The sequence below is a fragment of the Amblyraja radiata genome, chromosome 13, assembly GCF_010909765.2.
Source record: "Amblyraja radiata isolate CabotCenter1 chromosome 13, sAmbRad1.1.pri, whole genome shotgun sequence".
Classification (NCBI taxonomy): domain Eukaryota; kingdom Metazoa; phylum Chordata; class Chondrichthyes; order Rajiformes; family Rajidae; genus Amblyraja; species Amblyraja radiata.
Window position 1 is genome coordinate 60,051,036 of NC_045968.1, and position 27,497 is coordinate 60,078,532.

The following is a 27,497-nucleotide window of genomic DNA, read 5'->3' on the forward strand; positions in this document are numbered from 1 at the left end:
GGGACAGGGCTATTAAGTTGTTTTCAAACTTCAAGGATTTATTTTAAAGGATCTGTTGAGAGTATTTGACATTTTCTGCAGTCTTCCAGCAGATTCCCAGGATCTGACGGGAAGCTTGTACCATCCACATTTACCTCTTAAAGTGACCGTTTACAGTCCCAAGAATCTCATTTATTTATTGTTGATAAAATTGACATTTTTCGATATTGGAAATTGAACGAAAATAGTTTTTGAACATCCTGTGGATCTCAGTTGCTGTATTTGAATGATTTTGCAGATATTTAGAACCTGACAGCCACTGATTTTGTTCGCATCTGATGTCAATTCCTACTGATTATTCTTTTCTACAATTTCAAATTGAATATAATTACTGTGAAGGAATATTTTAAGGTGCAACATTGCACTTTGGATCAGTCAAAGCAGGAAATTTGTGTCAATCCTTTGTGTCAAACGATTTTTGTACATAGAAAATCAAGTTTACAGATGACCATTGTAGATAGTGAAGATGGTTGTCAAATATCGCAGCAGAATTTTGATCGGTTGAGCAGGTTGGCTGAGAAATGGTTGATGGAATTTAATACAGAAAAATGTGAGGTGTTGCATTTTGGGGAGCACTAACATGGGCAGGACCTACACAGTGAACGGTAGGGCTCTGGGGAGTGTTGTAGAACAGAGGGATCTGGAAATACAGGTGCATAGTTCATTGAAAGTGGCTTCACAGACAGGTGGTCAAAAAGGCTATTGGTACACTGGTCTTCATTAGTCAGAGCATTCAGTATAAAAGTTGGGAGGCCATGGTGCAGTTATATAAGACATATTGTGTTCAGTTTTGAGCACCATATTTTAGGAAAGATGTTGAGATGGAAAGGGTACAGAGAAGATTTACGAGGATGTTGCCAGGACTCGAGGGTATGAGCTATAGGGAGAGGTTGAGCAGGCTAAGGCTCTATTCCTTAGAGAGCAGGAGGATAAGGGGTGATCTTACAGAGGTGTATAAATTCATGAGAGGAATAGATTGGGTAGGCACACAGAGTCTCTTGCCTAGAGTAAGGGAATCGAGAACCAGTGGATACACATTTAAGGTGAGGGGGGGAAAGATTTAATAAGAACCTGAGGGGTAGCTTTTTCACACAAAGGGGCTGTAGGTGTATGGAACGAGCGGCTGGAGGAAGTAGTCAAGGCAGGGACTATGGCAACATTTAAGAAACATTGAGGCAGGTATATGGATAGGACAGGTTTTGATGGATATGGGCCCAAAACAGGTAGGTAGGAACAGTATAGACAGGACATGTTGGCTCGTGTGGGCAAGTTGGGCCTGTTTTTGCACACTAGAAATCTGTATGTATAAATCAGCTGAATTGTCCTTCAGTGCTGTATTTGAACAAAAGAAAGTCCATTGTGTTTTGTTAGTCCATGTAGGAGGGAAATTTGTCCTATTTCGTGCTACACGCATACCTTGTATCGGACTTTAGAGAGGCACTGGTTTATTGAAGGCCTTAACAGTGCCCACCTGGAAACACTCAGGTAGAACCCAATGTGTTTTTTGTTGTGCACCATGAAGGCCTTCAATACATCGACTTGTTCCATAGATGCACCACTGATCTACGAGCTGTTTTAATTTGAGTCTGTGCCTATCTGAGTAGAGCCAGATACAGCAGGGTACGAGTATAGTACAAAATAGCACAAAATTCCCTCCTCCAGCCCAATACGACTATTTGTTTCACATTAATCGTCTTGGCTTCTTTTTCAGGAGCTGCGTTTGGTCGCCTGGTCGGAGAGAGCATGGCAGCCTGGTTTCCTGATGGCATCCATGCAGATGGAAGTATATATCGTATTGTACCGGGAGGATACGCTGTTGTAGGTGAGGCATTTCATACGTGCACTCGTTATCCTTGGCTGCAGCAGAAGGAAGAGCAAACAACACCATTTTTGCCAATTAGAGTCATGGAGTCACAGTGTGGAAACAGGCCCTTCGGCCCAACCTGCCCACACCGGCCAACATGTCCCAGCTACACTAGTCCCACCTGCCAGCGTTTGGTCCATATGTCTCCAAACCTGTCCTACCCATGTACTTGTCCAACTGTTTCTTAAACGTTAGGATATTCCCAGCCTCAACTACCTCCTCTGGCAGCTTGTTCCATCCACCCACCACCCTCTGTGTGAAAAGGTTACCCCTCAGATTCATATTAAATCTTTTCACCTTCACCTTAAATGTCCATTCACCTTGTCCATTCTGGATAAGAGACTCTGTGCATCTACCCAATCTATTCCACTCATGATTTTACACACCTCCATAAGATCCTCCACACCCCTCATCTACGCTCCAAGGAATAGAGTCCCAGCCTACTCAACCTCTCCCTATAGCTCACACCCTCCAATCCTGGCAACATCCTCGTAAATCTTCTCTGTACCCTTTCCAGCTTGACAACATCTTTCCCTTAACATGGTGCCCAGAACTGAGCACGATACTCTAAAAGTGGCCTCACCGACGTATTATAACCCCATGCAGAACTCAGGGACCATCAACGTCACAACCAATTTTTACCCTGCACTCAAATTTACTTGGACCATCTCCGACACCTGCCTCCCTTTTCTTGATCTCACAGTCTCCATCACAGGAAATAGACTATTGACCGACATCTATTACAAACCCACTGACTCCCACAACTATCTCGACTACACGCCTTCCCACCCTGCTTCCTGCAGACTTTATCCCCTACTCCTAATTCCTCCGTCTACGCCGCATCTTTGCCCAAGATGAGGTGTTCCACACTAGGACATCCAAGATCTCCTCATTCTTTAGGGAATAGGGGTTCCCCTCTTCTATCATAGATGAGGACCTCACTCATACCTCCTCGGTACCCCGCAGCTCCGCCCTTGCTCCCCCTCTCCTAGTCGCAACAGAGACAGAGACCCCTAGTCCTTACGTTCCACCCCATCAGCCGTCGCATACAACACACAATCCTCCAAAATTTCCGCCACCTCCAACGGGATCCACCACTAGCCACATTTTCCCATCTCCACCCCTTTCCACCTTCCGCAGAGACCGTTCCCTCCGCAACTCCCTGGTTAACTCATCCCTTCCCACCCAAACCACCCCCTCCCCAGATACCTTCCCCTGCAACTACAGAAAATGCAACACCTGTTTCTATACCTCCTCCCTCGACTCTGTCCAGGGACCCCGACAGTCCTTTCAGGTTAGGCAGAGGTTCACTTGCACCTCATCTACTGTATCCATTGTTCGGGATGTGGAATCTTATACATCGTTGAGACCAGACGCAGACTGGGCGATCGTTTCGCGGAACACTTCATTCAGTCCGCGTGAACCAACCTGATCTCCCGGTTGCTGGACACTTTAACCTCCCTCCCATTCCCACACAGACCTTTCTGTCCTCGGTCTCCTCCATTGTCAGAGGGAGGCAAAACACAAATTGTAGCAACAGCACCTCATATTTCATTGGGCAGCTTACAGCCCAGTGGTATGAATATTGATTTCTCTCACTTCAGGTAGCCCCGGCATTCCCTCTCCCCGGCAAATCCCTCCCCCACCCAAGCCACACCAGCGTCTAATTTTCACCCAACAAACAGCTAACAATGGCTGTTTCCTTTATCAACATTACTTTTTTTGCATATCTTTCATTCATTGTTCTTTATCTCTCTACATCACCGTCTATATCTCTTGTTTCCCTTCTCCATAACCAGTCTGAAGAAGGGTCTCGACCCATTCCTTCCCTCCAGAGATGCTGCCTGTCCCGCTGTTACTCCAGCTTTTTGTATCTCCCAACAAGACCTTCCAATGTCTGTAACCATATAACCATATAACCATATAACCATATAACAATTACAGCACGGAAACAGGCCATCTCGACCCCTCTAGTCCGTGCCGAACACATAGTCTCCCCTAGTCCCATATACCTGCGCTCAGACCATAACCCTCCATTCCTTTCCCATCCATATAACTATCCAATTTATTTTTAAATGATAAAAACGAACCTGCCTCCACCACCTTCACTGGAAGCTCATTCCACACAGCTACCACTCTCTGAGTAAAGAAGTTCCCCCTCATGTTACCCCTAAACTTCAGTCCCTTAATTCTCAAGTCATGTCCCCTTGTTTGAATCTTCCCTACTCTCAGTGGGAAAAGCTTTTCCACGTCAACTCTGTCTATCCCTCTCATCATTTTAAAAACCTCTATCAAGTCCCCCCTTAACCTTCTGCGCTCCAAAGAATAAAGCCCTGTACTGAATACTCTGGCTGATAGAAGGCCAATTAGGTTTACAAGAATGATCCCAGACAAAAAATCCTGGAGAAACTCAGCGGGTGAGGCAGCATCTATGGAGAAATGGAGTAGGTGATGTTTCGGGTCGAGGCCCTTTTTTTTTTTCTTCTATGGAGAAAAGCAGTAGGCAAGGTTTCGTGTCGAGACCCAGATATGAGAAGGTTAACCTATGATGAGCGTTTGTCGGCACTGGGACTGTACTCGCTGGAGTTTAGGTGAATGAGGTGGGAACCTATTTGAAACATACAGAATAGTGAAAGGCTTGGATAGAGTGCATGTGCAGAGGATGTTTCCACTAGTAGGAGAGTCTAGGACTAGAGATCATAACCTCAGAATTAAAGGACGTTCTTTTAGGATGGAGATAAGGAGACATTTCTTTAGTCAGAGGGTGTGAATCTGTGGAATCCTTTGCCACAGAAGGCTGTGGAGTCCAAGTCAATGGATATTTTTAAGGCAGAGAAGGATAGATTCTTGATTAGTATGTGTGTCGGGGTTATGGGGAGAAGGCAGGAGAATGGGGTTTGGAGGGGGAGATAGATCAGCCAGGATTGAATGGCGGAGTAGACTTGATGGGCTGAATGGTCTCATTCTACTCCTATCACTTATGACCTTGTGACCTAATGTGCCAAAATGTGCCGATTAGGTGTGAGCCAGGTGTGCCGGCCAGGTGGTTCATTGACAGTTCTTCTCCCCAGGTGCGGCGGCGTTGTCGGGTGCGGTGACCCACACCATCTCCACCTCAGTAATCGTGTTTGAGCTGACGGGACAGATCTCCCACATCCTGCCTGTTATGATCGCAGTCATCCTGGCCAACGCAGTTTCCCAGAGCCTACAGCCTTCAGTCTATGACAGCATCATCCGCATCAAGAAACTCCCATACCTGCCCGAGCTCGGCTGGGGCCACCTGGAGTAAGTACACTTCCCACTTACTCCTCTCACAAGCAATCGAGTACATCAGGGAATCTAAACTTTCAAAGAGTTCAGGTTTTATTTGTAGATTTTAAGAAATTACTTGATGGTTAGCAGCCTGTGGTTTCATGTCACTTATGTGATACCATCCAAGATTCAATAGTCAATAGACAATAGACAATATTCTGTTCAATATAAAGCAGATATGCTTCAATATAAAGCAGATATTCTGAAGCTAAAGGGAAGAATAAAAGCATTTGGGAGAAGTAAAGGGAATGCCAGCTTTGTTTTATGGCTGGAAGATTGGATAGCCAAACTTTAATATCAAAGCTTCATTTATCTTTAACAACTTCTGAGTTAGAACTAATCTTTCACCTGCAGATGCCGTTCCATCCCAGCTACACTAGTCCCACCTGCCTGCGTTTGACCCATATCCCTCCTATCCACGTACCTGTCTAACTGTTAAATGTTGCGATAGTCCCTGCCTCAATTACCTCCTCTGGCAGCTCATTTCATACACGCACCACACTTTGGGTGAAAAAGTTACCCCTCTATGGAGGGAAAGGAATTGTCAGTGTTTTGGGTCAAGACCTTGTGTCGGGAGGTAGATGTTATAATCATATTTGAAGAAAGGTGCAATGAGACCTGATTTTGAGGAGAGCTGATGAAAACTGTCGTGAGTTGACTATTTCTGCCATCTACACCTTGCCCAGAATCGCATGCAGGAATTTATAGAGGCCAGTTTTCAACTTGTATACATGCCCTTAATATAACAGAGCAAACATAAATATGCATACTTATAACCTTACATTGTTTGTAAGTTATTGTTGATCATTGTAGATTGTGTTATGACCCTTCATTCTCTGCTGTGCACATATCGGAGACTTTGTGATATTGGCTCTATTTTTGGATACATCAAACCTCTCTAATTAGGCTGTGGGCCGAGGAGCTTTATTCTGCAGTTTCGTGACCCAAGTCACCAAACTACATGAAATTTTCACATATTGTGTAAAAAAATTATATAGATCACCCCTGAAACTCGATATGAAGAAGACTTGCACATTTTTATTAAATTAGAGAAAAACCGGAAAAATGTCGGGAATTTTTTAGTCCAATCAAAGCACGTTTAACATTGAGTTGTCTGCCAGTTGGCCAATCATGCCCTCTGTTTCAGGCTAGCACACAAAATGGCTGAGGGGGCTTCACAGATGCCTGTTTTACTGGAGATTCCGATTTGTTGTTCTGTGGAATAAATGTCGTGGAAACTTGCAGCAGGTAATTGTATTTAGTGGGAAAAGCATTAAAAAGGCTGAAGAAAGTGCTGCGAAGTGGATTAAAGTGCAAGAAAGCCTTCAAAGTCCCTGCTGATGTGCTGGAACACAAAGAAGGCCCCCATGAATCAACTCTAACTGAAAGGTAAGATTAAAGTCTGAATTTATGAAAATCTATCTGTATGGAGTTTAATTAATTTAATTGCACCATTTTATAATGTGAATAAATTCATTCATTTATTCCTTATTCATTCATTCACTCACTCACTTATTCATTCATGAAATTGAGGGCCTAAACTGTAACACAGTCAATTAAACATTACTCTACAACAAGCTGGCATTAGTGACAATAAGTCTTTAACAACTAATCTCGGAGCTGCCTGCGAAAAGTTACCGGGAAAAAGTGCTCCGATTGCGGGGCCTAGGTACTCGCGGTAAAGTGAAGCCGTGGTCTCAATTAATAAGCGGCCGATTCGCGATCGCGGAGCCACGGATCATCTCCGCGGGCGGGGGGGGGAGGCTGTACATAGTGCCGTCTGTAGCGGTCGTTTTCAGACCCCCGACAACGGGGAAAAAACAGAGGGATATCGATGGCGCTTTACCGCGAGTCCCGCGATCGGAGCACTTTTTCCCGGTAAGTTTTCGCAGGCAGCTCCGAGATTATTTGTTAAAGACTTATTACTGTACAACAGGCCGGCATTAGTGAAAATGTGTTATAGTTTAGGCCCTCAATTTCATGAATGAATGAATGAGTACGTGAGTGAGTGAATGAATGAATAAGGAATGAATGAATGAATTTATTCACATTATAAAATGGTGCAATTAAATTAATTAAACTCCATACAGATAGATTTTCATAAATTCAGACTTTAATCTTTCCTTTCAGTTAGAGTTGATTCATGGGGGCCTTCTTTGTGTTCCAGCACTTCAGCAGGGACATTGAAGGCTTTCTTGCACTTTAATCCACTTCGCAGCACTTTCTTCAGCCTTTTTAATGCTTTTCCCACTAAATACAATTACCTGCTGCAAGTTTCCACGACATTTATTCCACAGAACAACAAATCGGAATCTCCAGTAAAACAGGCATCTGTGAAGCCCCCTCAGCCATTTTGTGTGCTAGCCTGAAACAAAGCGCGTGATTGGCCAACTGGCAGACAACTCAATGTTAAACGTGCTTTGATTGGACTAAAAAATTCCCGACATTTTACTGTTTTTTCTCTAATTTAATAAAAATGTGCAAGTCTTCTTCATATCGAGTTACAGGGGTGATTTATATAATTTTTTTACACAATATGTGAAAATTTCATGTAGTTTGGTGACTTGGGTCACAAAATCCTATTTCTAGACACATTTTTGATGCTCGGCCCACAGCCTAAATATTCCCCAGTTTAAATTAAATGCTTTTTGCTCCACCTACTTTCTTACTAATTAGCCATACATATATTTATGCCATAATGCTTATTTTGCTCCCATATCCAATTTGCAGGCACATTTTTGCTACTAAGTGTGGTACTGGTTCGCTAGATTCAGGAAAAATGTTTCCGATGTTGGGGGAGTCCAGAACCAGTTTAAGAATAAGGGGAAGGCCATTTAGGACTGGGATGAGGAAAATCTTCTTCACCTGGAGAGTTATGAATCTGTGGAATTCTCTGCCACGGAAGGCAGTTGAGGCCAATTCACTGGATGTTTTATCATATAAATATCATATTTATATAATAGTATTCTAAATATAAACCTACCATCGACAGAGGTACTTAGAGAAGAGTGGGAACGGGAACTAATGATAAAAATCACGAAGGTTACATGGGAAAAATGCTTGATATATATTCACAAATGTTCAATTAATGTAAGACATAATCTAAATCAATTTAAAATTGTACATAGATTATATTATTCAAAAACAAGATTGAACAAATTTTATCCAAATATATCTGCCACTTGTGATAAATGTCTAGCCCAAAATGCAACTATAACACACTCCTTAGTTTCCTGCATAAAACTTTATAGATTTTGGAATGATATTTTTGAAATATTTACAAAATTATTCAAGACAAGAATGGAACCTAATACTGAAATGATTATATTTGGCGTAATGGAAGATGGGAATAAATTGAACACATCTCAAAATCTATTCTTTAACTATGGTTTAATAATAGCAAAAAAATTAATACTTAAATTTTGGAAGGGTACATCAATACCAACGCTTAAAATGTGGATTGCAAGTATGTTGGACACCGCTCATCTTGAGGAAATGCGATTCCTCCTAATGGATAAATCAGACCAATTCATAAAGAGTTGGTCTCCATTCGTCGTTTTTTTTGGAATCATATGGTGCAACACAATTGTAAAAAAAAACTGTTTCAGGACTGGACGAGGGTTGGTCAAGATTATAAATAATGATCTCCTTTTTTTATTTTATTTATTTATTTTTTCTATTTTCTCATTCTCAACTTTCTTCATTTACTTGTTTTCTTTCTTCACACACTATATATTTCACATCTTTCTATCCTTTACTATCTAACTTCTTTTTCTTATTCTAATCTTTTTTCAATGTAATAAAAAAAAAAGAAGTACATAAAATGTATTATGAAAATATATATTAGGCACTTTGGTGATTTTTATTGATTGTACTTACTTCTAATAAAATAAAATTAAAAAAATAAATAAATAAGAAAAAAAAAGAATAAGGGGAAGGCCATTTAGGACTGGGATGAGGAAAATCTTCTTATAATAATAATAATAATGGATGGGATTTATATAGCGCCTTTCTAATACTCAAGGCGCTTTACATCGCATTATTCATTCACTCCTCAGTCACACTCGGTGGTGGTAAGCTACTTCTGTAGCCACAGCTGCCCTGAGGCAGACTGACGGAAGCGTGGCTGTCAATCTGCGCCTACGGCCCCTCCGACCACCACCAATCACTCACACACATTCACACACATTCACACACAGGCAAAGGTGGGTGTCTTGCCCAAGGACACAACGACAGTATGCACTCCAAGCGGGATTCGAACCGGCTACCTTCCAGTTGCCAGCCGAACACTTAGCCCATTGTGCCATCTGTCGTTCTTCACCTAGAGAGTTATGAATCTGTGGAATTCTCTGCCACGGAAGGCAGTTGAGGCCAATTCACTGGATGTTTTCAAGAGAGAGTTAGATTTAGCTCATAGGGCTAAAGGAATCAAGGGATATGGGGGGAAAACAAGAACGAGATGATCAGCCATGGTCATCGGGTGGGGCCGCGTGTGGCAGCCTTGCCAGCAGTGTCCGTCATTTCGACTTTTTTTTGTTTTTTTAGTATGTCTAAATGTATGTGTTAATGTCTCTCGGTGTGTTTTTATGTGGGGGTGGTGGGGGGGGGGTGAAGGGGGAAACCGTTTCCAGTCACTTACCTTGACGCGGCGCAGACTTCCATCACGGAGCAGGAAGAAAGGCTCCAACCGCTGGCCTGCTGACTTTAACATCGTGAAGCCACAGTCTGCGGAGCTTCTAGCCGCGGGCGTGGAGCGGACTTTACCATCCCGGAGCCAGGGATCCCTTGCTGGGAATCGCCGGAGAAGAGCTCCGACCGCTGGCCTGCCTGCGGCCTATAAAATCGAGAAGCCGCGGTCTCCAGTAAGAAAGTGGCCGATTCGGGCACACCAAGCCACGGATTGTGTTCCATCCGTCCCGACGTCGGAGCTTCGATCATCCCGACAAGAGGGCCTGTACATCGAACCGTCCGTAGCGGCGACTACGGAGAATCAAGGCCCAAACAGGGGTGAACAAAAGGAGGAAGACTGACTGAACTTTATTGTCTTCCATCACAGTGATCACTTGTGAACACAATTGTGTTGTGTTCTTTTAATTGTATGGCTGCATGATAACTCAAATATAACTATCTTAATTGGTGCATGTGACAATGAATGTGATTCTGTATCTGAATCTGAATGGCGGTATGAAATGTAGATGGAGTTGGTGGGAGGATGGCTGGTTTGCGCAATGGACTGAGTTGCATCCACAACTCTGTGTAATTACTTGTGGACTTGGGCAGAGTAGTTTTGTATCAAGCTGTGATGCATCCCAATAGGATGCCTTCAATGGTCCATCTGTAGAAACTGGTAAGACTGATTGGGGTCTAGATCGTCCTGCAAAATATGTCACAAATTCTTCCAATATTTGTCATCAATCTGATTAACCCAACACATGCATGTTCATGTGTAATGGCAATTTTACATGTTTCCATTGTCAGTGGCAGGGAAGAGTGGATCGAACTTACGAAGTACGATAACAAAAACGGATCTTCCAGTCGTAATTCCCAGATTCTTTATTGAAGTAGTTGTAAATACAAAGGAGTGTCTTATACAAATTGTAGCTTTCCGCTCTTGCTATCTAAACTGGTAAAAAACTGTTGTGTGCCAGCTCCCATTTCATCTGACCACACCCTGTCGTATCGCTTATTTCAAGGTAAGTCACGCCCATCTACGTATCAAAATCCCACTTCCAAGCGTTCAAAATGATACAACTAGAAATACCTATAATACTATAATATACTAACAGTAACTAACTGATAGTCCTGTCCCACGGTATGAGTTCATTCCAAGAGCTCTCCCAAGTATTAAAAAAATCAAACTCGTGGTAAGCACGGAGAATGAACGTAGCGGGTACGTCGGAGCTCGGGGACATCTCTTAGTGCTAACGGCAGGTACTCGGGAAGACTCGCTAACGGCAGGTAAGCACGGGAAGACTCGTGAAGATTTTTCAACATGATGAAAAATGTCCACGAGAGTCCCGAGTACCGACGAGTGGCCATTACTGTAAATCTCCGAGTTCAAATCAGGGCAAACTCGGGAGAACTCTTGGAATGAACTCGTACCGTGGGACAGGGATTTTAAGCATAAAAGGCTCCTACATAATGTTTTGATTTTCTAAGATTGTGAATCGCATTCCTTTTTTCACACAAATGTTATTGAAACGCCAAAGTGTTCAGGGCACAAAATGTAGTTTTAAATCTTATGTCTATGTATTTAATACCTGATATTTAAACCATGTGGAGAAAACATAGCCTTTATCATGCTAGGTGCAACATCTAATTGAGACTCCCTTGTGAAACTGATTCACAGATGTGCAATTAACACCCTGTGTAGACTCGACAAAAAAAGAAAAATCTTAATAGCAGGAACAAGCATTATATCAACACTATTTAAAGAGATTGTGAATTATCTGCAAGTTTTGAGGAGAGTTGATGCATTGAAAAACACATTGTGAGCTTAACGCTGGAAAGTTTACAGAAGGCGTAGATGAGTGCAGATCATGTCTTGGAAGGACCTGGATCTCATCATGTTCACAGGCTCGAGCAGAAAAGCCAAAGCAAGGTCTGGACGTAAATGGTGGAACATATTTACCAGCATCTGTTGTTCCTTCTTGAACAACTAGACGTAAATGTTGATGGGTTGGTGAGTAGGTTTATTGACATAACCACAATAGGAGGAATTGCAGACAGTGAGGAAGGATGTCAGAAAGCACAGTGAGATATAGATCAGCTGCAGAATTGGGTGGAGAAATGGCAGATGGAGTTTAATCTGAGCAAGTGTGAGGTGATGCACTTTAGGAGGTTGAATGTAAAGGGGGACTATTCAGTTAATGGCAAGACCTTTAACAGCATTGATGTGCAGAAGGATCTTGGAGTCGTGGTTCATAGCTCACTGAAGGGGGCAGTAGAGTGGTAAAGAAGGCATATGGCATTCTAACCTCCATTGCTAGGGGCATAAGACTCATGATGCAGTTCCGTAGATTTGGTTATGCCGCATTTGGAATATTGCATGCAGTTCTGGTCACCCCATTACAGGAAGGATGTGGAGGCTTTGGACAGGTGCAGAAGAGGTTCACCAGAATGTAAACCAGAATGCTGCCTGGATTACAGGGTTCCAGATACAAGGTGAGGTTTGATAAACTTGAATCATTTTCATTGGTAGGAAGGAACTGCAGGCTAGTTTAAACCAAAGATAGACAAAAAGTTGGAGTAACTCAGCGGGACAGGCAGCATCACTGGAGAGAAGGAATGGGTAACATTTCGGATCGAAGAAGGGTCTCACCCATTCCTGTTCTTCAGAGATGCTGCCTGTCCCGCTGAGTTACTCCAGCGTTTTGTGTCTATCTTCATTTTCATTGGATCGTTGGATAAACTTGGAGGTTGAGGGGAGACTTGATAGAAGTATGTAAAATTACGAGAGGCATAGATAGAGTGGACAGTCAGAAACTTTTTCCCCAGGTGGAAATGTCCAACACTAGAGGGCATAGCTATAAAGTGAGAGGGGGAAATGTGTGGCAATGTTTTCTACACAGAGATTGGTGGGGGCCTAGAATGCATTGCCAGAGGTGCAGGTGGAGGCAGATATGATAGTGATGTTTTAAGAGGCTTTTAGATAGACACATGGAAGTGTGGGGAGAAGGCAGGCACAGGCTATTGATAGTGGACGATCAGCCATGATCACAATGAATGGCGGTGCTGGCTCGAGGGGCCGAATGGCCTCCTCCTGCACCTATTTTCTATGTTTCTATGCAAGGAATGGAGGGATATAGATCATGTACATTCAGATGAGATCAGTTTAAGTTGGCATCATGTTCGGCACAAACAATGTGGGTTGAAGGGCCCGTTCCCGTTCTCTATGTTCTATGAAATTGCCCGAAGAAGATCCAATATTATGTTATTATCCTCACCAATTCCCCACTCACTGTTGGTTCCTGATTCTTTGACAGCCATGCGATGATTAGAAAGGAATGTTATTCCATGTATGGCATTATCTCCTATGGTTGAGTCACTGTTCAAGTGTAATTTGTCTACTTCAATATGTGTAGGGACCTTCAGCACCACCTTGGCCATAATGCTGACTGCCCTCCACATACTTCCATTAACTGCGCCAAGTTCCCCGGTCCTTGTGTCTTTCTCCACAGTAGAAACAGAGGAGAAATACTCATTGAGGACCTTGCCCATCTCCTGTGGCTCCACACAGAGTTGACTCAGGGGCCCTATTCTCTCGTTATCATTATTCCCTTAATGTACAGAAAACCCACTTTGGGATTGTCCTTAATATTATCTGCCAGAGCTATTTCCTGTCCCCTTTTCCCACATCTGATTTCCTTCTTTAGCATGCTAATCTGTTCACGAAACTCCTCCAGGGATACACTTGATCCCAGCTGCCTCTTCCTGCCCCATGCCTCTTCCCTATTCTTGACTAGACTCAATTTTTTTCATCATCCAAACTTCCTTATACCGACCTCTCTGCCCTGCAGTCAAATAGGAACATGCATGGCTTGTTTTAACACTTTAAAAAATATCCCACTTTCCAGACATTCTTTTTCCTGCAAATGGCTCCAATCAACTTGAGCGAGTTCCTGTCTAATACCTTCAAAGTTGACCTTGCCCCAATTTAGAATTTTAACTCACAGACTCGCCCTGTCTTTATCCATAACTATCTTATAGCTAATTGCACAGTGGTGGGCCCAAACGGTTCATCCATGAACATTTCATCCACTTGCCCCTCCCCATTTCCCAAGACTAGATCAAGCGTGGCCCTCTCCCGTGTGGGGCCCTCTACATATTGCCGGAGGAAACTCTCCTGAAGACAGTTCACAAATTCCGATAGTTAAAATCCCCAGCGGCAACCTTGTTTGACCCACAGCTGCCTGCAGTCTCCTGGCATATAGTTGCTCTTCTAATTCCCATTGACTAATTGGGGGGTCTGATGTACACTCCCAATAAGATGATCATCCCTTTCTTATTTCTCAGCTCCCCCCATATAGCCTCACTGGATGAACCATCAGTAATGTCGTCTCTGATCAATGCCGTGACATCCCCCTTAATCAATAAAGCAACACCTCTTTTCTTTTACCCTCACCTCTCTGGCTCCTGAAGCATCTGTACCCTGGTACTTTAAGCTGCCCGTCCTGTCCCATTCTTAACCAGGTTTCTGTAATGGCACCAACATCCCCATCACGAGCACTAACCACACCCTGAGTTAATCTGCCTTACCAGTCAGCCGTCTTACATTCAATAAGAATAATTAAATTAAGTGCAATTGAAACCAAACGTGCTTCCTCACTCCCTGCCATTCTCTTGCCTCTTCTGTCTACTGAACTTTCTTTCATCACCATCTATGCCAACTTCCAGCCTCTCCCCTGCCTCAGTCCCGCATAGAAACCCCAGGCCCTGCCAATCTAGTTTAAACCCACCCATGTATGGACTTGTGTTACATCTCCTGCAGTTGTGGGGCTAAGTATCTGAAGAAGGGGTGGGTTGATTGGGAAGGGATGAGTGAACCAAGGAGTTGCGGAGGGAGCGGTCCCTGGGGAAAGAGGAAAAGGGTGGGGGTGATAAGATGTGATTGGTGGTGGGATCACATTGAAGTTTGCGGAAAGGTTGAAGAATGACGTATTGGATGCAGAGCCTGGTGGAGGGAAAGGTGAGGAGCAGGGGAACTCCTTGCTTGGTCTGTCACGGGCTAGGGGGAGCGAGGGCAGCACTGCGGGCCACAGAGACATGGGCGAGGGTTTTATCCACAATGCCATTGAGGAAACCATGTTTACTGAAGAAAGAGGAAAATGAATAGAATGGAAATCCTCATCTTGGAAGCATGTAAAGCAAAGTTGGAGAAATGGAGATAAAAAAAGACACAAAGTGCTGGAGGAACTCAGCGGGTCAGGCAGCATCTCTGGGGAACATGGAGACATTGAGAGGGAGGGATGGATGGCATCTCTGCAAGAGGCAGGATGGGAGGAAGTGTAGTCAAGGTAACTATGGGAGGCAGTGGATTTGTGGTCAAGTTTGTAGTAAAGGAAATATTTTTGTCATTGTTGATTAACACCACCGACCCTGTCTTACAAGAACATTTTACAGTTGGGCGAACAAAATTGCTTCTTAAAAGTTTAGCAATTTTCATTATCCCAGCAGCTCTTCAAAAGAAACATGAAAAGCATAACTTCTTTAAAGCCTCTCAGGTTTGTTCATTGTGTATCTTAAATAATTCCAGTTGACAGGCTGTGTCTGCCACAGTGGGTTCCCCTTTCAACACCTCAGTGGTCTATCACATATCATATTGACTGCCACTTTGAATCGGTGCCTTACTGAGTGAACATCACTGCCACTGAATAGAAACTGTGGTGTTCCTGTGACAATGCTCAGATGCACATGTTCCAAAAACACACAATCATTCACAGGAGAGTCCTTGTGATTTTGAATGCTTTCTGGTTGATCTTTCCGCTTGATAATACGATCTCTGTCGAAGCCCAATTTGCATCATGGTCACAGATACTGCACGTGGTTTCATAGGAATAGAATAGGTCTCAGTTTTCCAATTGAAGTTATTGTCTGAAAGTTCAGTATGTAGGACCTCTGCTCACTTTTCCTCAAGTGCAATTTCCCCAGACCTAAACGTAGTCACTGCCTTAAAAGCAAGAAAGAACTGAAGTGGAAGCCTGGTCCTAACATTATGGTGTGCAGGACATTGGTTCTTCCCATAGGAGAGAAGCCATCATGGCTATATTATAAACATGTAAAGTCTGATGTCTTGGTTTATTTTACCACTGGCATTACAGGCATCAATGGGCTTTCTCAAAGAGTTCACACATGAAATGGAAAGAGAGGGAAAAAAAGCATCTGGGGCTCTGGGTCAAGTTTTGTGAGAGGTACCGACCATAGGGACCAGATTGCTCTTGACCCGAAACGTCATCTATTCCTTTTCTCCATAGACGCTGAGTTACTCCAGCTTTTTGTGTCTGTCTTGCATCATAAAGAAATTTGGTGCAACTGGTGGTACTTCAAACTTGTCAATTAAAGGGACTGCTATATTCTTGTAGTACTCAACATAGTATTAGTTTAGTTTGATTTAGTTTTGTTTAATTTAGAGATACAGCATGGAAACAGGCCCTTCAGCCCACCGATTCCGCACCGACCAGTGATGCCGCACATTAACACTATCCTACACACACTAGGGACAATTCTACATTTATACATTTATACCAAGTCAATTAACCAACAAACCTATACGTCTATGGAGTGTGGGAAGAAATCAAAGTTCTCGGGGAAAACCCACGCAGGTCACGGGGAGAACGTACAAACTCTGTACAGACAGCACCCGTAGTCAGGATCGAACCTGAGTCTCAGGCCCTGTAAGGCAACTCTACCACTGCATCACTGTGCCACCCTACTATTTGACCACTATTCAGTAATCAAAAGCCAGCAAAGCTGCACGCTAACATTGCCACACTGGTAGATAGAGCATTGTGTTTCATTGGTACAGCTTGTAACAATTTATCCCATCAGTTCTCAAACTTTTATTTAGTTGTACCTATTTCAGGGATATTTGTTTTTTTTCTGCCTATTTTCCAATACAAATATAAACGCTGAATAAAATATTATTTTTATAATTGCAACTTTCTTCAAAATTTTCCCATTTTACCAAAGATTTATCCTAAGAAGTGCATGTTTACAAGAAATCAGTACAATGAAAACTGTAGGTATTTCTTCACAGTTTGCAGAAGTGACATGAATAGTCAAATTCGCCTGTTAAGGATGGACAAAGATCTTCCTGCTGTTTAAGTTAAACAGTTTCATAAACAAGGAATATATTACCCAATGTATCACCCTTTCTGCAGACATTCCAAACTAATATTTCTCCTGGATGTGGTCAATAAAAAGTGACATCAATGATATTGTTGCTAGCCTGCCATGGATTTAATAACATTTAATATTAAATATTAAAATTCAATCAAAATAAGCCTCTGAGATATATTGAATCCAAAGGCAATATCTTCACCATACACATACACCAAAGAAATGCCTGTTGCTATTGATAAAATATCAAATTTAAAACTTTCTAAACCTCAGTGGATTCATTTTCGACCCAGCCTTAAAAAGCAGGAAATTCCAGGATTACTCCGTTGTCTGAGTTATTAGTGTACACTGCCCTAGCCTGGTTTAATCCCGTTATTCCAAGTAACTTTTTTTCCCCACTGCCTCACTGCCCAACATTTCCACGTTCACCTCAGATATGTTCCAGGTTTTATGCTTCGCCCCAGCAATTGCAACAAATACTCAGTAACATTTGTGGAATGTGCAGGAAGGAACTGCAGATGCTGGTTACACCAAAGATAGAACCAAAATGCTGGAGTAAATCTGCGGGACAGGCAGCATCTCTGGGGGTAAGGAATGGGTGACATTTTGGGCCAAGCCACTTCTTCAGGACTTCTCTCTAGAGTTGCTGCCTGTGCTGCTGAGCTACTCCAGCATTTTGTGTCGATCTTCAACTTTTATGGAATGTTTTGGGTTGAAGGCTCTTTATCGGAATTGGAGTTTTTGATCCAATACATGATCACAGTTTCTCTTTCCATTGCCTGGCCTGTGCTGAACATTATCAGCATCTTTTGATTTTATTTAAGGATGATGGCATCTATTTTTTTTTCTACTTTCAATTTCTGTCCTCTGGCTTTTTCACGCTCTGAATGCTGACCTTTGCCGGTGAACTGCTTATTGCAAAATGTTCATAACATTACATTGACGTCTCCTTCTTTCACTGATCCTGGATCACCCTAGTATTAATGAATGGCATAAGTAGAAACAACTCCCAAATAAAGCTTCTGCACAAGGGCGGCACGGTGGCGCAGTGGTAGAGTCGCTGCCTTACAGCGCTTGCAGCTCCAGAGACCGGGGTTTGATCACAACCTCGGGTGCTGTCTGTACGGAGTTTGTAGGTTCTCCCTGTGACCGCGTGGGTTTTCTCCGAGATCTTCGGTTTCCTCCAACACTCCAAAGACGTACAGGTATGTAGGTTAATTACATAGAAACATAGAAAATAGGTGCAGGAGGAGGCCATTCGGCCCTTCGAGCCAGCACCGCCATTCATTGTGATCATGGCTGATCGTCCCCTATCAATAACCCGTGCCTGCCTTCTCCCCATATCTCGTGACTCCACTAGCCCCTAGAGCTCTATCTAAGGGCTAGTTTCAAATTGGCTTGGTGTATGTAAAAATTGTCCCTAGTGTGTGCAGGAATAGGAATACTATATTGTGACACGTGACTAGGCACATTGAGATTCTTTGCTTGCATACACAATGTAGACAAATAGCAGCCACCTTCGCCACTGACAACGTTGTAAATCACGCCGGCTCTCCCTACTGTCCCTCCCCCCACCACAGTGATTCCCCCACGCTGGGTCCCTATTGTCCCTACCCCCCCCCCCCCCCCCCCATTGTCCATTGATCTTCACCTCCCCCCTCACGGTAGTTCTCCACACTCTCATCGACTGTCGACCACAGCAGATCCATCACATACGCTCCGCTTTTGTAGAAGCTGAATCCATGCTCCCCCATCCCAACCTCCTTTACATTACTTTCCCCTCACCTCTCATTCAGTAGCCATCTCTTCACCATCTCTTCATCTGAAGAAGGATCTCGACCCGAAACATCACCCATTCCTACTATCCAGAGACACTGCCTGTTCTGCTGAGTTACTCCAGCATTTTGTATCTATCTTCACCCATCTCAGTCTTTAATTTATCCCATTACACATCACTTCTCAAAATAATGCACAAAATCTACCTTGTCATTCAATGCTTGTACCACCAGCCCACACCTTAATCCCACTGCTTTGAGGGTTTGGTTGTCTTTGCCACCATGAAATGCTTTTGCATTTGTAATTACATTTTTTGACATTGAGTTAACTGTTTCAAATTAGGATGGCAGCAGGCGCATTACAATTTGCTGCAGTGTTCTTGGGTCATTAAGTTTGATAATTATCCAGTATGTCAGATTGGCAGTATGTGTGTGGATGTGGAGTTAGTGCAGGATTAAGCACAGTTATGGTTGTTTAACCTGGTATCACTCGCTGTCAAGGTTCATGAAAGATCGATGATCATATCGTTGATGTAAATGCCTAGTTCCTATGGAAGCATGACCAGCAAAGAGCTTGCAGCTGTTGGAAAGGAGTAAACAATAATTAGCTGGGTTTGGCGGTCTGATAAACGACTCCTGGAGTTTTCAACAAAACATTATTCGAAAGTTCAAGTTGCAGCATACACGTTTAACAGACACGTCTGGCCACATCGGTGGTCAGCACTGAACAAACGTGTGCAGGGGAAAAAACCTGCAAAAACAACAGCCCCTCCCGAGTCACGTGACCGTGGCTTCCGAACGCCGGGTTCGATATCTGCATGCGCTAGCAGGCGCCGCTACATGGGTTTAAAAAAAAGTACATCAGAATAGATGAGGGCGGCACGGTTACGCAGCGGTAAAGTTGCTGACTTACAGCACCAGAGACCCGGGTTCGATCCTGGTTACGGGTGCTGTCTGTACGGAGTTTGTACGTTCTCCCCATGACCTGCATGGGTTTTCCCCTACACTCCAAAGATGTACAGGTTTGTTGGTTAAATGGCTTGGTTAAATTGTCCCTAATGTGTGTAGGGTAGCTATAGTGTGCAGGGATCGCTGGGTGGCGAGGACTCTGTGGGCCGAAGGGCATGTAAAGCAGACAACATTTTCTAAATCGAATAACTAATTCTGAGATCTGCAGAATAGAAAATTAATGGAAAATTTCCCTCATGGAAGAAAGCTGGTGGAAGGTTGTTTTTCAGAGTGGAGGCCTCTGACTGGTGGTATCTCAGGGATCAGCGCTGGGGTCATTGGTGTTTGTGGTTTATATCAACGATTTGCATGGAAGTGTACAAGGCGTGATTCGTAAGTTTGCAGATGACACTAAAGTGGGTGGTATTGTAGATGGGAAAGATGGTGATCGAAAATTGCAGCAGTATCTTGATCAGTTGGGCAAGTGGGCCAAGACATGGGTAATGGAGTTTAGGTGTTGAACTTTGGGAAGTCCAACTGGGCCTAAACTAGCTGCAGTTTGGAGGGGGGGACCTCATTGAAAAGTACATAGTGAAAGGCTTGGATAGAGTGGATGTGGAGAGGATGTTTCCACTAGTGAGAGAGTCTAGGACTGGAGGTCATAGCCTCAGAATTAAAGGACGTTCTTTTCGGAAGGAGATGAGGAGGAATTTTTCTTTGCCACAGGAGGTTTAGGAGGCAAAGTCAATGGCCAGTTGCAGAGATAGATAGATTCTTGATTAGTACGGGTGTCAGAGGTTATGGGGTGAAGGCAGGATAATGGTGTTAGGAGGAAGAAATAGATCGGCCATGATTGAATGGCGGAGTAGACTTGATGGGCTGAATGGCCTAATTCTGCTCCCATTACTTATGATCTTATGAGGATGTTGTACAGCAGAGGGACCTAGGAGTGCAGGTCGATAGTTCCTGAAAATGGCGTCATTGGAAGATAAGATGGTCAAGAAGGCTTTTGGCACATTGGCCTTCATCAGTCAGGGTACTGAGTATAGACGTTGGGATGGGTGATGTTTCGGGTCGATCTCTGCCTTAATGCCAGGGTGTAAATTACTCGTTTCTAAACTCCCCCCAGTCTCAGTAAAAACACTGAACCAAGCACTTGAAACAACTACATTATATTTTATCAAAAGCGCATCACAGTTCAACTACTGTACCTATCCCACCGCGGGTTCGATCCTCATGTCTGCCTGTTCAAGCCCTCTAGGCCTCGCTCAGACAGAGACACTCCAGAAGTTCACGCAGCCCCAAGCGCTCTCCCAGAAGATCGACCCTGGACCTCGTGGTCGCAGACTTTTATGTGTCCTGGGACCTCGAGGAGCTGAACCACATGGGGGTGGTTTCTTAATAACCCAATTACAGATATCGATTAACCCCGTACATAACAGGCATTCCCCTAACCCAATAATACAACAGCTCAATACATTGTATTCAAAATGGACTTCATAAGGAAGCCAACTTAGAAACATTTACCTTGATCTACAGGAAACACAGACAAGGCTCAACACCTCATCCAATCAACACTCAGCAAAGTCAAACTCTGCAACATTATTTACAATTATTTACAAGGTGTATGTCTGGTTTGCAGCCATCCAATCCATTCTATGCATTTTGCACCTAATAGACAGGGTTTGCAGATGTTCTCATTCTTTGCTTGCAAATTGTATCTAAGCTCCAGACTCTCTGGCACCTCATCGCAGCTTGTCCCAGCTCTGCAGAGAGCAATTCCAAATAGACCAAATCTCCCAGCAATCCTGAGGCTTTTACCCCATTTTGAAGTCCTAGCCTCTCCAATTTAGCCAGGATTAACAAGGGGAGTGGGCGGGACAGAGATAGAATGTAGTCGGAGACAGTAAGACTGGTGGGAGATCGGGGAAGGGGGAGGGGATGGAGAGAGAGGGAAAGCAAGGACTATTTGAAGTTAGAGAAGTCAATGTTCATACCGCTGGGGTGTAAGCTGCCCAAGTGATATGTGAGGAGTTGTTCCTCCGTTGGAGGTGGCGAAAGTGTTGCCATTACTGGCAAAACAGCATAATTTCCTCCAATACTTTCGCCACCTCCAACGGGATCCTACTACTGGCCACATCTTCCCATCTCCACCCCTTTCTGCTTTCCGCAGAGACCGTTCCCTTCGCAACTCCCTAGTCAACTCGTCCCTTCCCACCCAAACCACCCCCTCCCCAGGTACTTTCCCTTGCAACCGCGGCCCAGTGCAAATTGGAGGAACAGCACCTCATAGGAAGAAGGGTGTGCGGGACAGGACCTGGGCAAGTAGAAAGAGAGAGATGGCTGCAGAGAGGGAGCCAATTACCTGAAATTGGAGGGAGGTTGTGAAAATGTTCTTGATTCCCTTCAGCTGAGCACCACGTAATCCTTTGCTGTGGCAGGTGGTACAATATGTGATCCGTTTCAGGGGTCCAATGTTGGTCATGTGAATGACGTGGCTTGCCCATTCAAGTTGGCTGGGTATTTATGGACCTAGCGATGAGGATGGGGAGAACACATGGATTTTTGCAGAAACAGTGTTGATGTAGTCTCTCCAGTGCCTCCTGTAGGCAGTCCCTGACCCATGTGTATATCGTGCTCGAGGATGATAACTGGTGAACCATACTCATTTGTGCCAGGTTCGAGGTCTTGTTCTTCAAATACCCTTTTGATCCGGTAACCAAGTGGTGTGTAAGTACAGTAACGGGGACGACAGATGGCACAATGGGCTAAGTGTTCGGCTGGCGACCGGAAGGTAGCCGGTTCGAATCCCGCTTGGAGTGCATACTGTCGTTGTGTCCTTGGGCAAGACACTTCACCCACCTTTGCATGTGCGTGAATGTGTGTGAGTGATTGGTGGTGGTCGGAGGGGCCGTAGGCGCAGATTGGCAGCCACGCTTCCGTCAGTCTGCCCCAGGGCAGCTGTGGCTACAGAAGTAGCTTACCACCACCGAGTGTGACTGAGGAGTGAATGAATAATGCGATGTAAAGCGCCGTGGGACGACAGATGGCACAATGGGCTAAGTGTTCGGCTGGCAACCGGAAGGTAGCTGGTTCGAATCCCGCTTGGAGTGCATACTGCCGTTGTGTCCTTGGGCAAGACACTTCACCCACCTTTGCCTGTGTGTGTGGATGTAATTATGTGAAGCACTTTGGGGTCAATGCAAGTTGACTAAAAATGTGCTATATAAATAAAGAAATTTAATTTAATTTGAGTATTAGAAAGGCGCTATATAAATCCCATCCATTATTATTATTATTATTATTATTATTAGTAAATATGATAATCAATAATCAAAATAAAACCTGTCTCAGTTGAGAGGTGACTATTCATGGCAAGCAGTCCATGTTTTCCAGAGACTTACAACAAGGGTTTATTGCCAGAGGCCAATGTCGTGCAGCAGGGCTGGGAGGTAGAGGACATTTATTTTGCTGATGTTAAGTTTCGAGCTTGTCCTCTTGTATGCTTCAATGAACAAGTTAATTACTACTTGGGGCTGTGAGACCCAATGTGGCGTTTGCATTTTACAACCCAGTGACTGATGTTGGGTGACATTGTGGGTGACGTGATAAATAGTGAGGCTGTTGATAATGAAGAAGATCGACATGAATTACTGGAGGACGTGGATCAGCTGGTACATTGGGTGGAGCAATGGAGATGGCATTCAATCCCTCTGAGTGTGTGATGATCCATTTTGGTTCTGGCGTTGCGTAGGACATGAATGGTAAGACCTGGGTAATATAATGGAACCGGTGTACATATGCATACCTCACCAATGGTGACAGCACCAATGGATTAGGCGGTGGAGAAGGCATAAAAAATGCTGGCATTTATTGGTCAGAGCACAGAATGGATGCCATGACACAACGGTATAAAACTTTGGTTAGTCCATAACTGGAGTATTGTTTGCAGTTCTAGGCACCACACCATGCGACACGGTGGCACAGCGGTAGAGTTGCTGCCTTGCAATGCTTACAGTGCCAGAGACCCAGGTTCGATCCCGACTACGAGTGCTTTTCTGTACAGAGTTTGTACGTTCTCTGTTGTGAATTTGTGGAATTCCCTGCCACAGAGGGCAGTGGAGGCCAAGTCACTGGATGGATTTAAGAGAGAGTTAGATAGAGCTCTAGGGGCTAGTGGAATCAAGGGATATGGGGAGAAGGCAGGCACAGGTTATTGATTGGGGACGATCAGCCATGATCACAATGAATTGCAGTGCTGGCTCGAAGGGCCGAATGGCCTCCTCATGCACCTATTTTCTATGTAACTCTATGTAACTCCCCATGACCTGTATGGATTTTCTCCGAGAACTTCGGTTTTCTCCCACACTCCAAATACATACAGGTTTGCATGTTAATTGGCTTGGAATAAATGTAAAAATAGTCTCTAGTATGTGTAGGATAGTGTTAATGTGTGGAGATCGCTGGTCGGTGTGGATTCGGTGGGCCGAAGAGCCTGTTTCCGCGTTGTATCTCTAAACTAAACTAAACTAGAGCATGAAAATGAGCTGAATGCACAGTAGGTGAGGAGAGGAGAGGAGATTTACCAAGATGTTGCCTGGGAATATTTTGGTGAAAAGTGATACTAGGTTTGTTTTACATGGAGACGAAGAAGCTGAGAGGATAACTGATAGAGGTATGCACAAGTATAATGGACATAAGTGGAATGGAATATATTCCCCCTAATTGATATACCTAAAGCCGTTGAGCACAGGCTTAAAGTGAGGATTAGAGGGAAACTGAGGGGAAAAAATCCGTGCACTCAATGAATCCACTGCCTGAGGTGTAGAAACAGTTCCTCCTGCAGCATAAGTGATCATTGTATAATCAAACAATTCACTCTAGTGCTGAATTAGCACACTCTAGACATTGGCACATGTACCAAAACATGAAAGCAGTCAGAATGACCATAGTTGACCTTAAATAAATCCTGTTTGGCATCCCAATAGGGAGCCTCCTGGTACAACTGGACAATTTCCATGCACAGGTCAGAAATGTCATCATTTCCTGGCAAGATTTGAAGAAGGTTTGCATGGGGAATACAGGGTTTTCACCCGAGGACAGGGAATTCTCATCCTGGCAAAGGATTACAAAAAAGACAGCTTCATCCATGATGTGACTGATACTGATCACTGTTTGGATCATCACTATCTAATGCATTCTGCAATCTGCATCAGAGGAGAAATATTCATTGCCCATCTCCTGTGGCTCCACACAGAGTTGACCGCATTGGTCCCACTCTCCCTCTGGTTACCCTTTTTCCCTTATGTACATAAAATCTCATGGAATTATCCCTAATATTATCTCTTATCCTGTCCGCTTTTGCTCTCCTGGTTTCCTTTTTTAGGGTGCTCTTCAGTTCCCGATTCACTTGATCCCAGCTGCCCCATGCATCATTCTTACTCTTGACCAGAGACTCAATTTCTCTCGTCATACAAGTTTCCTTACTCTCACCTGTCTTGCCCTTCACATTAATGGGAACGTGCATGTCCTGGACAATTGTCAGCACACTTTTAAAAGCATCCCATCTTCTGGATATTCCTATTCCTTCAAAAAACCTGCTCCAATCAACTTGAGCGAGTTCCTGTCTCATCCCCTCAAAGTCGGCCTTGCCCCAATTTAACATTTTAACTCGTGGGCCTGCCCTTTCTTTATCCATAACTATCTTAAACCTAATAGAACAGTGGTCGCTGGTCACAAAAGGCTCATCCACGAACACTTCATCTAATTGCCCCTCCCAGTTTCCCCAAGATCAAGTGTTGCCCTCTCCCGTGTAGGGCTCTCTACATATTGCCGGAGGAAACTTTCCTGAACACAGTTGACAAATTCTACCCTGTCTAACCCTGTTGCACTATGACATTCCCAATCACTGTGGGGAAAATTAAAATCCCCTACTACAATAATTGTATTAGTCAACTGCCTGCAATCTCCTGGCATATTTGTTCTTTTAATTCCCATGGACTATTCGGGGATCTGTAGTACACTCCCAATGTGATCATCCCTTTCTTGTCCCTTCTTCCCTCCCTCCCCACCTCACATCAGTCTGAAGAAGGGTCTTGACCAAAAACATCACCTATTCCTTCGCTCCATAGATGCTGCCTCATCCGCTGAGTTTCTCCAGTATTTTTGTCTACCTTCGATTTTTCCAGCATCTGCAGTTCTTTCTTAAACATCCCTTTCTTGTTCCTCAGCTCCACCCGTAAAGCCTCACTAGACGAACCGTCCGTAATGTCTCCTCTGACTACTGCCGTGACTTAACCAACAATGCAACCCCCCTCCTCTTTTACCCTCATCTCCTGAAACTCCAGTACCTCGGAACATTGAGCTGCCAATCCTGCCCCTCCCATCACCAGGTTCTGGTATTAGCTATAACCTCCCAGTCATTCATACGTATCCATGCCCGCATTTCATCTGCCTTAAGGGCCTGTCCCACTTGGCCATCATTTGCGGCTCATTTACGCATCATATGTAAAATAGGTCGCCGCGTTGTGACGCGCGGGTAGCGCGTGGGTAGCGCGGGACGGAGAGGCGTGGAGAAGTGTGGAGTTACGCGCAGTATCGCGCGGCGCTCCAGGATTTCGTCCTGTACGGACGCTGACGCATTGGCGTCGCACGCTGGCATCCCGACGTCTCACGTGTTTTGTATGGTGACGCATGGTTATGTCACCGAGTGTAATCATGCGTCGCCGCGTGCCGCAGGGAATTCTAATGACGTCATGCGCACCAGACGGCATGATGACGCGTGATTTGCATCATCGACCTATTTTACATATGACGCGTAAATGAGGCATAAATGACGGCCAAGTGGGACAGGCCCTTTACCCATCAGGCTTCTCGCATTAAAATAAATACAAATCAAACCAACATTCCTTCCTCGCTCCCTGCCATTCCCTGGCCTATTCTGTCCACTGAACTTTCGCTCATCACCCTCCAGTCTCTCATCTGCCTTCATCGTGCATAGGATACCACTCCCCTTCCAATCTAGTTTACACCAAGCACCAGTGAACCTGCCTGCCAGGATATTGTTATCCCCTCCGGTGAAATGCATCCCATCCCTCTTGTACAGGTTCACCACTGCCCCTGAAGAGATCCCAATGGTCTAGAAATCTAACCCTGCCACCTGCACTAACTCCTCAACCACACATGCATCTCCCCTATATTGCTGTTCCTACCATCACTAACATGTGGCACTGGAAGTAATCCTGAGATCACTACCCTGGAGGTCCTGCTATATAGCCTTTTACCTTATTCCCAACTCACATTGCAGAACCTCATTCCTTTTGCTACGTACATCATCCTCTTCCACATTTAAAACATGGAGGACATGCAAAGGACCAGAAGTGCCCCAATCATGACCACCTTAAAGGAAGCGGATGTGATCACCCTTCTGTCCACTGCAGGGAACATGATGATAAAGGTCCTCCTTGGCTGTCTTCATCCGGCCGCTGAACCACTGTGTAGATTTTGTCCATCGTAAGACGCAGTGGATGTGATGCTGAGTAACTGCAGGGAACAATTTCAGCCACTGTATGTCACCTATTTTGACTTTTCAAATACCTTTAAACATCCGCTCCAATAGTTAACACAATATGTTTAAGAAGGAACTGCAGATGCTGGAAAATCAAAGGTAGAAAAAATGCTGGAGAAACTCAGCGGGTGCAGCAGCATCGGTCTGAAGAAGG

The 27,497-nt window shown here is 44.3% G+C and overlaps 1 protein-coding gene across 2 annotated transcripts in view; it reads left to right on the forward strand.

Moving 5' to 3' along the window:
* clcn2 (chloride voltage-gated channel 2) overlaps positions 1 to 27,497 on the forward strand; it is a 462,683-nt gene that overhangs the window by 313,826 nt on the left and 121,360 nt on the right. For both annotated transcript variants that reach the window (XM_033032183.1, XM_033032184.1), the window contains exons 14-15: positions 1,751 to 1,861; positions 4,975 to 5,188. In XM_033032183.1, the coding sequence (XP_032888074.1) occupies positions 1,751 to 1,861; positions 4,975 to 5,188 (325 nt within the window). The remainder of the gene's footprint in view (positions 1 to 1,750; positions 1,862 to 4,974; positions 5,189 to 27,497) is intronic.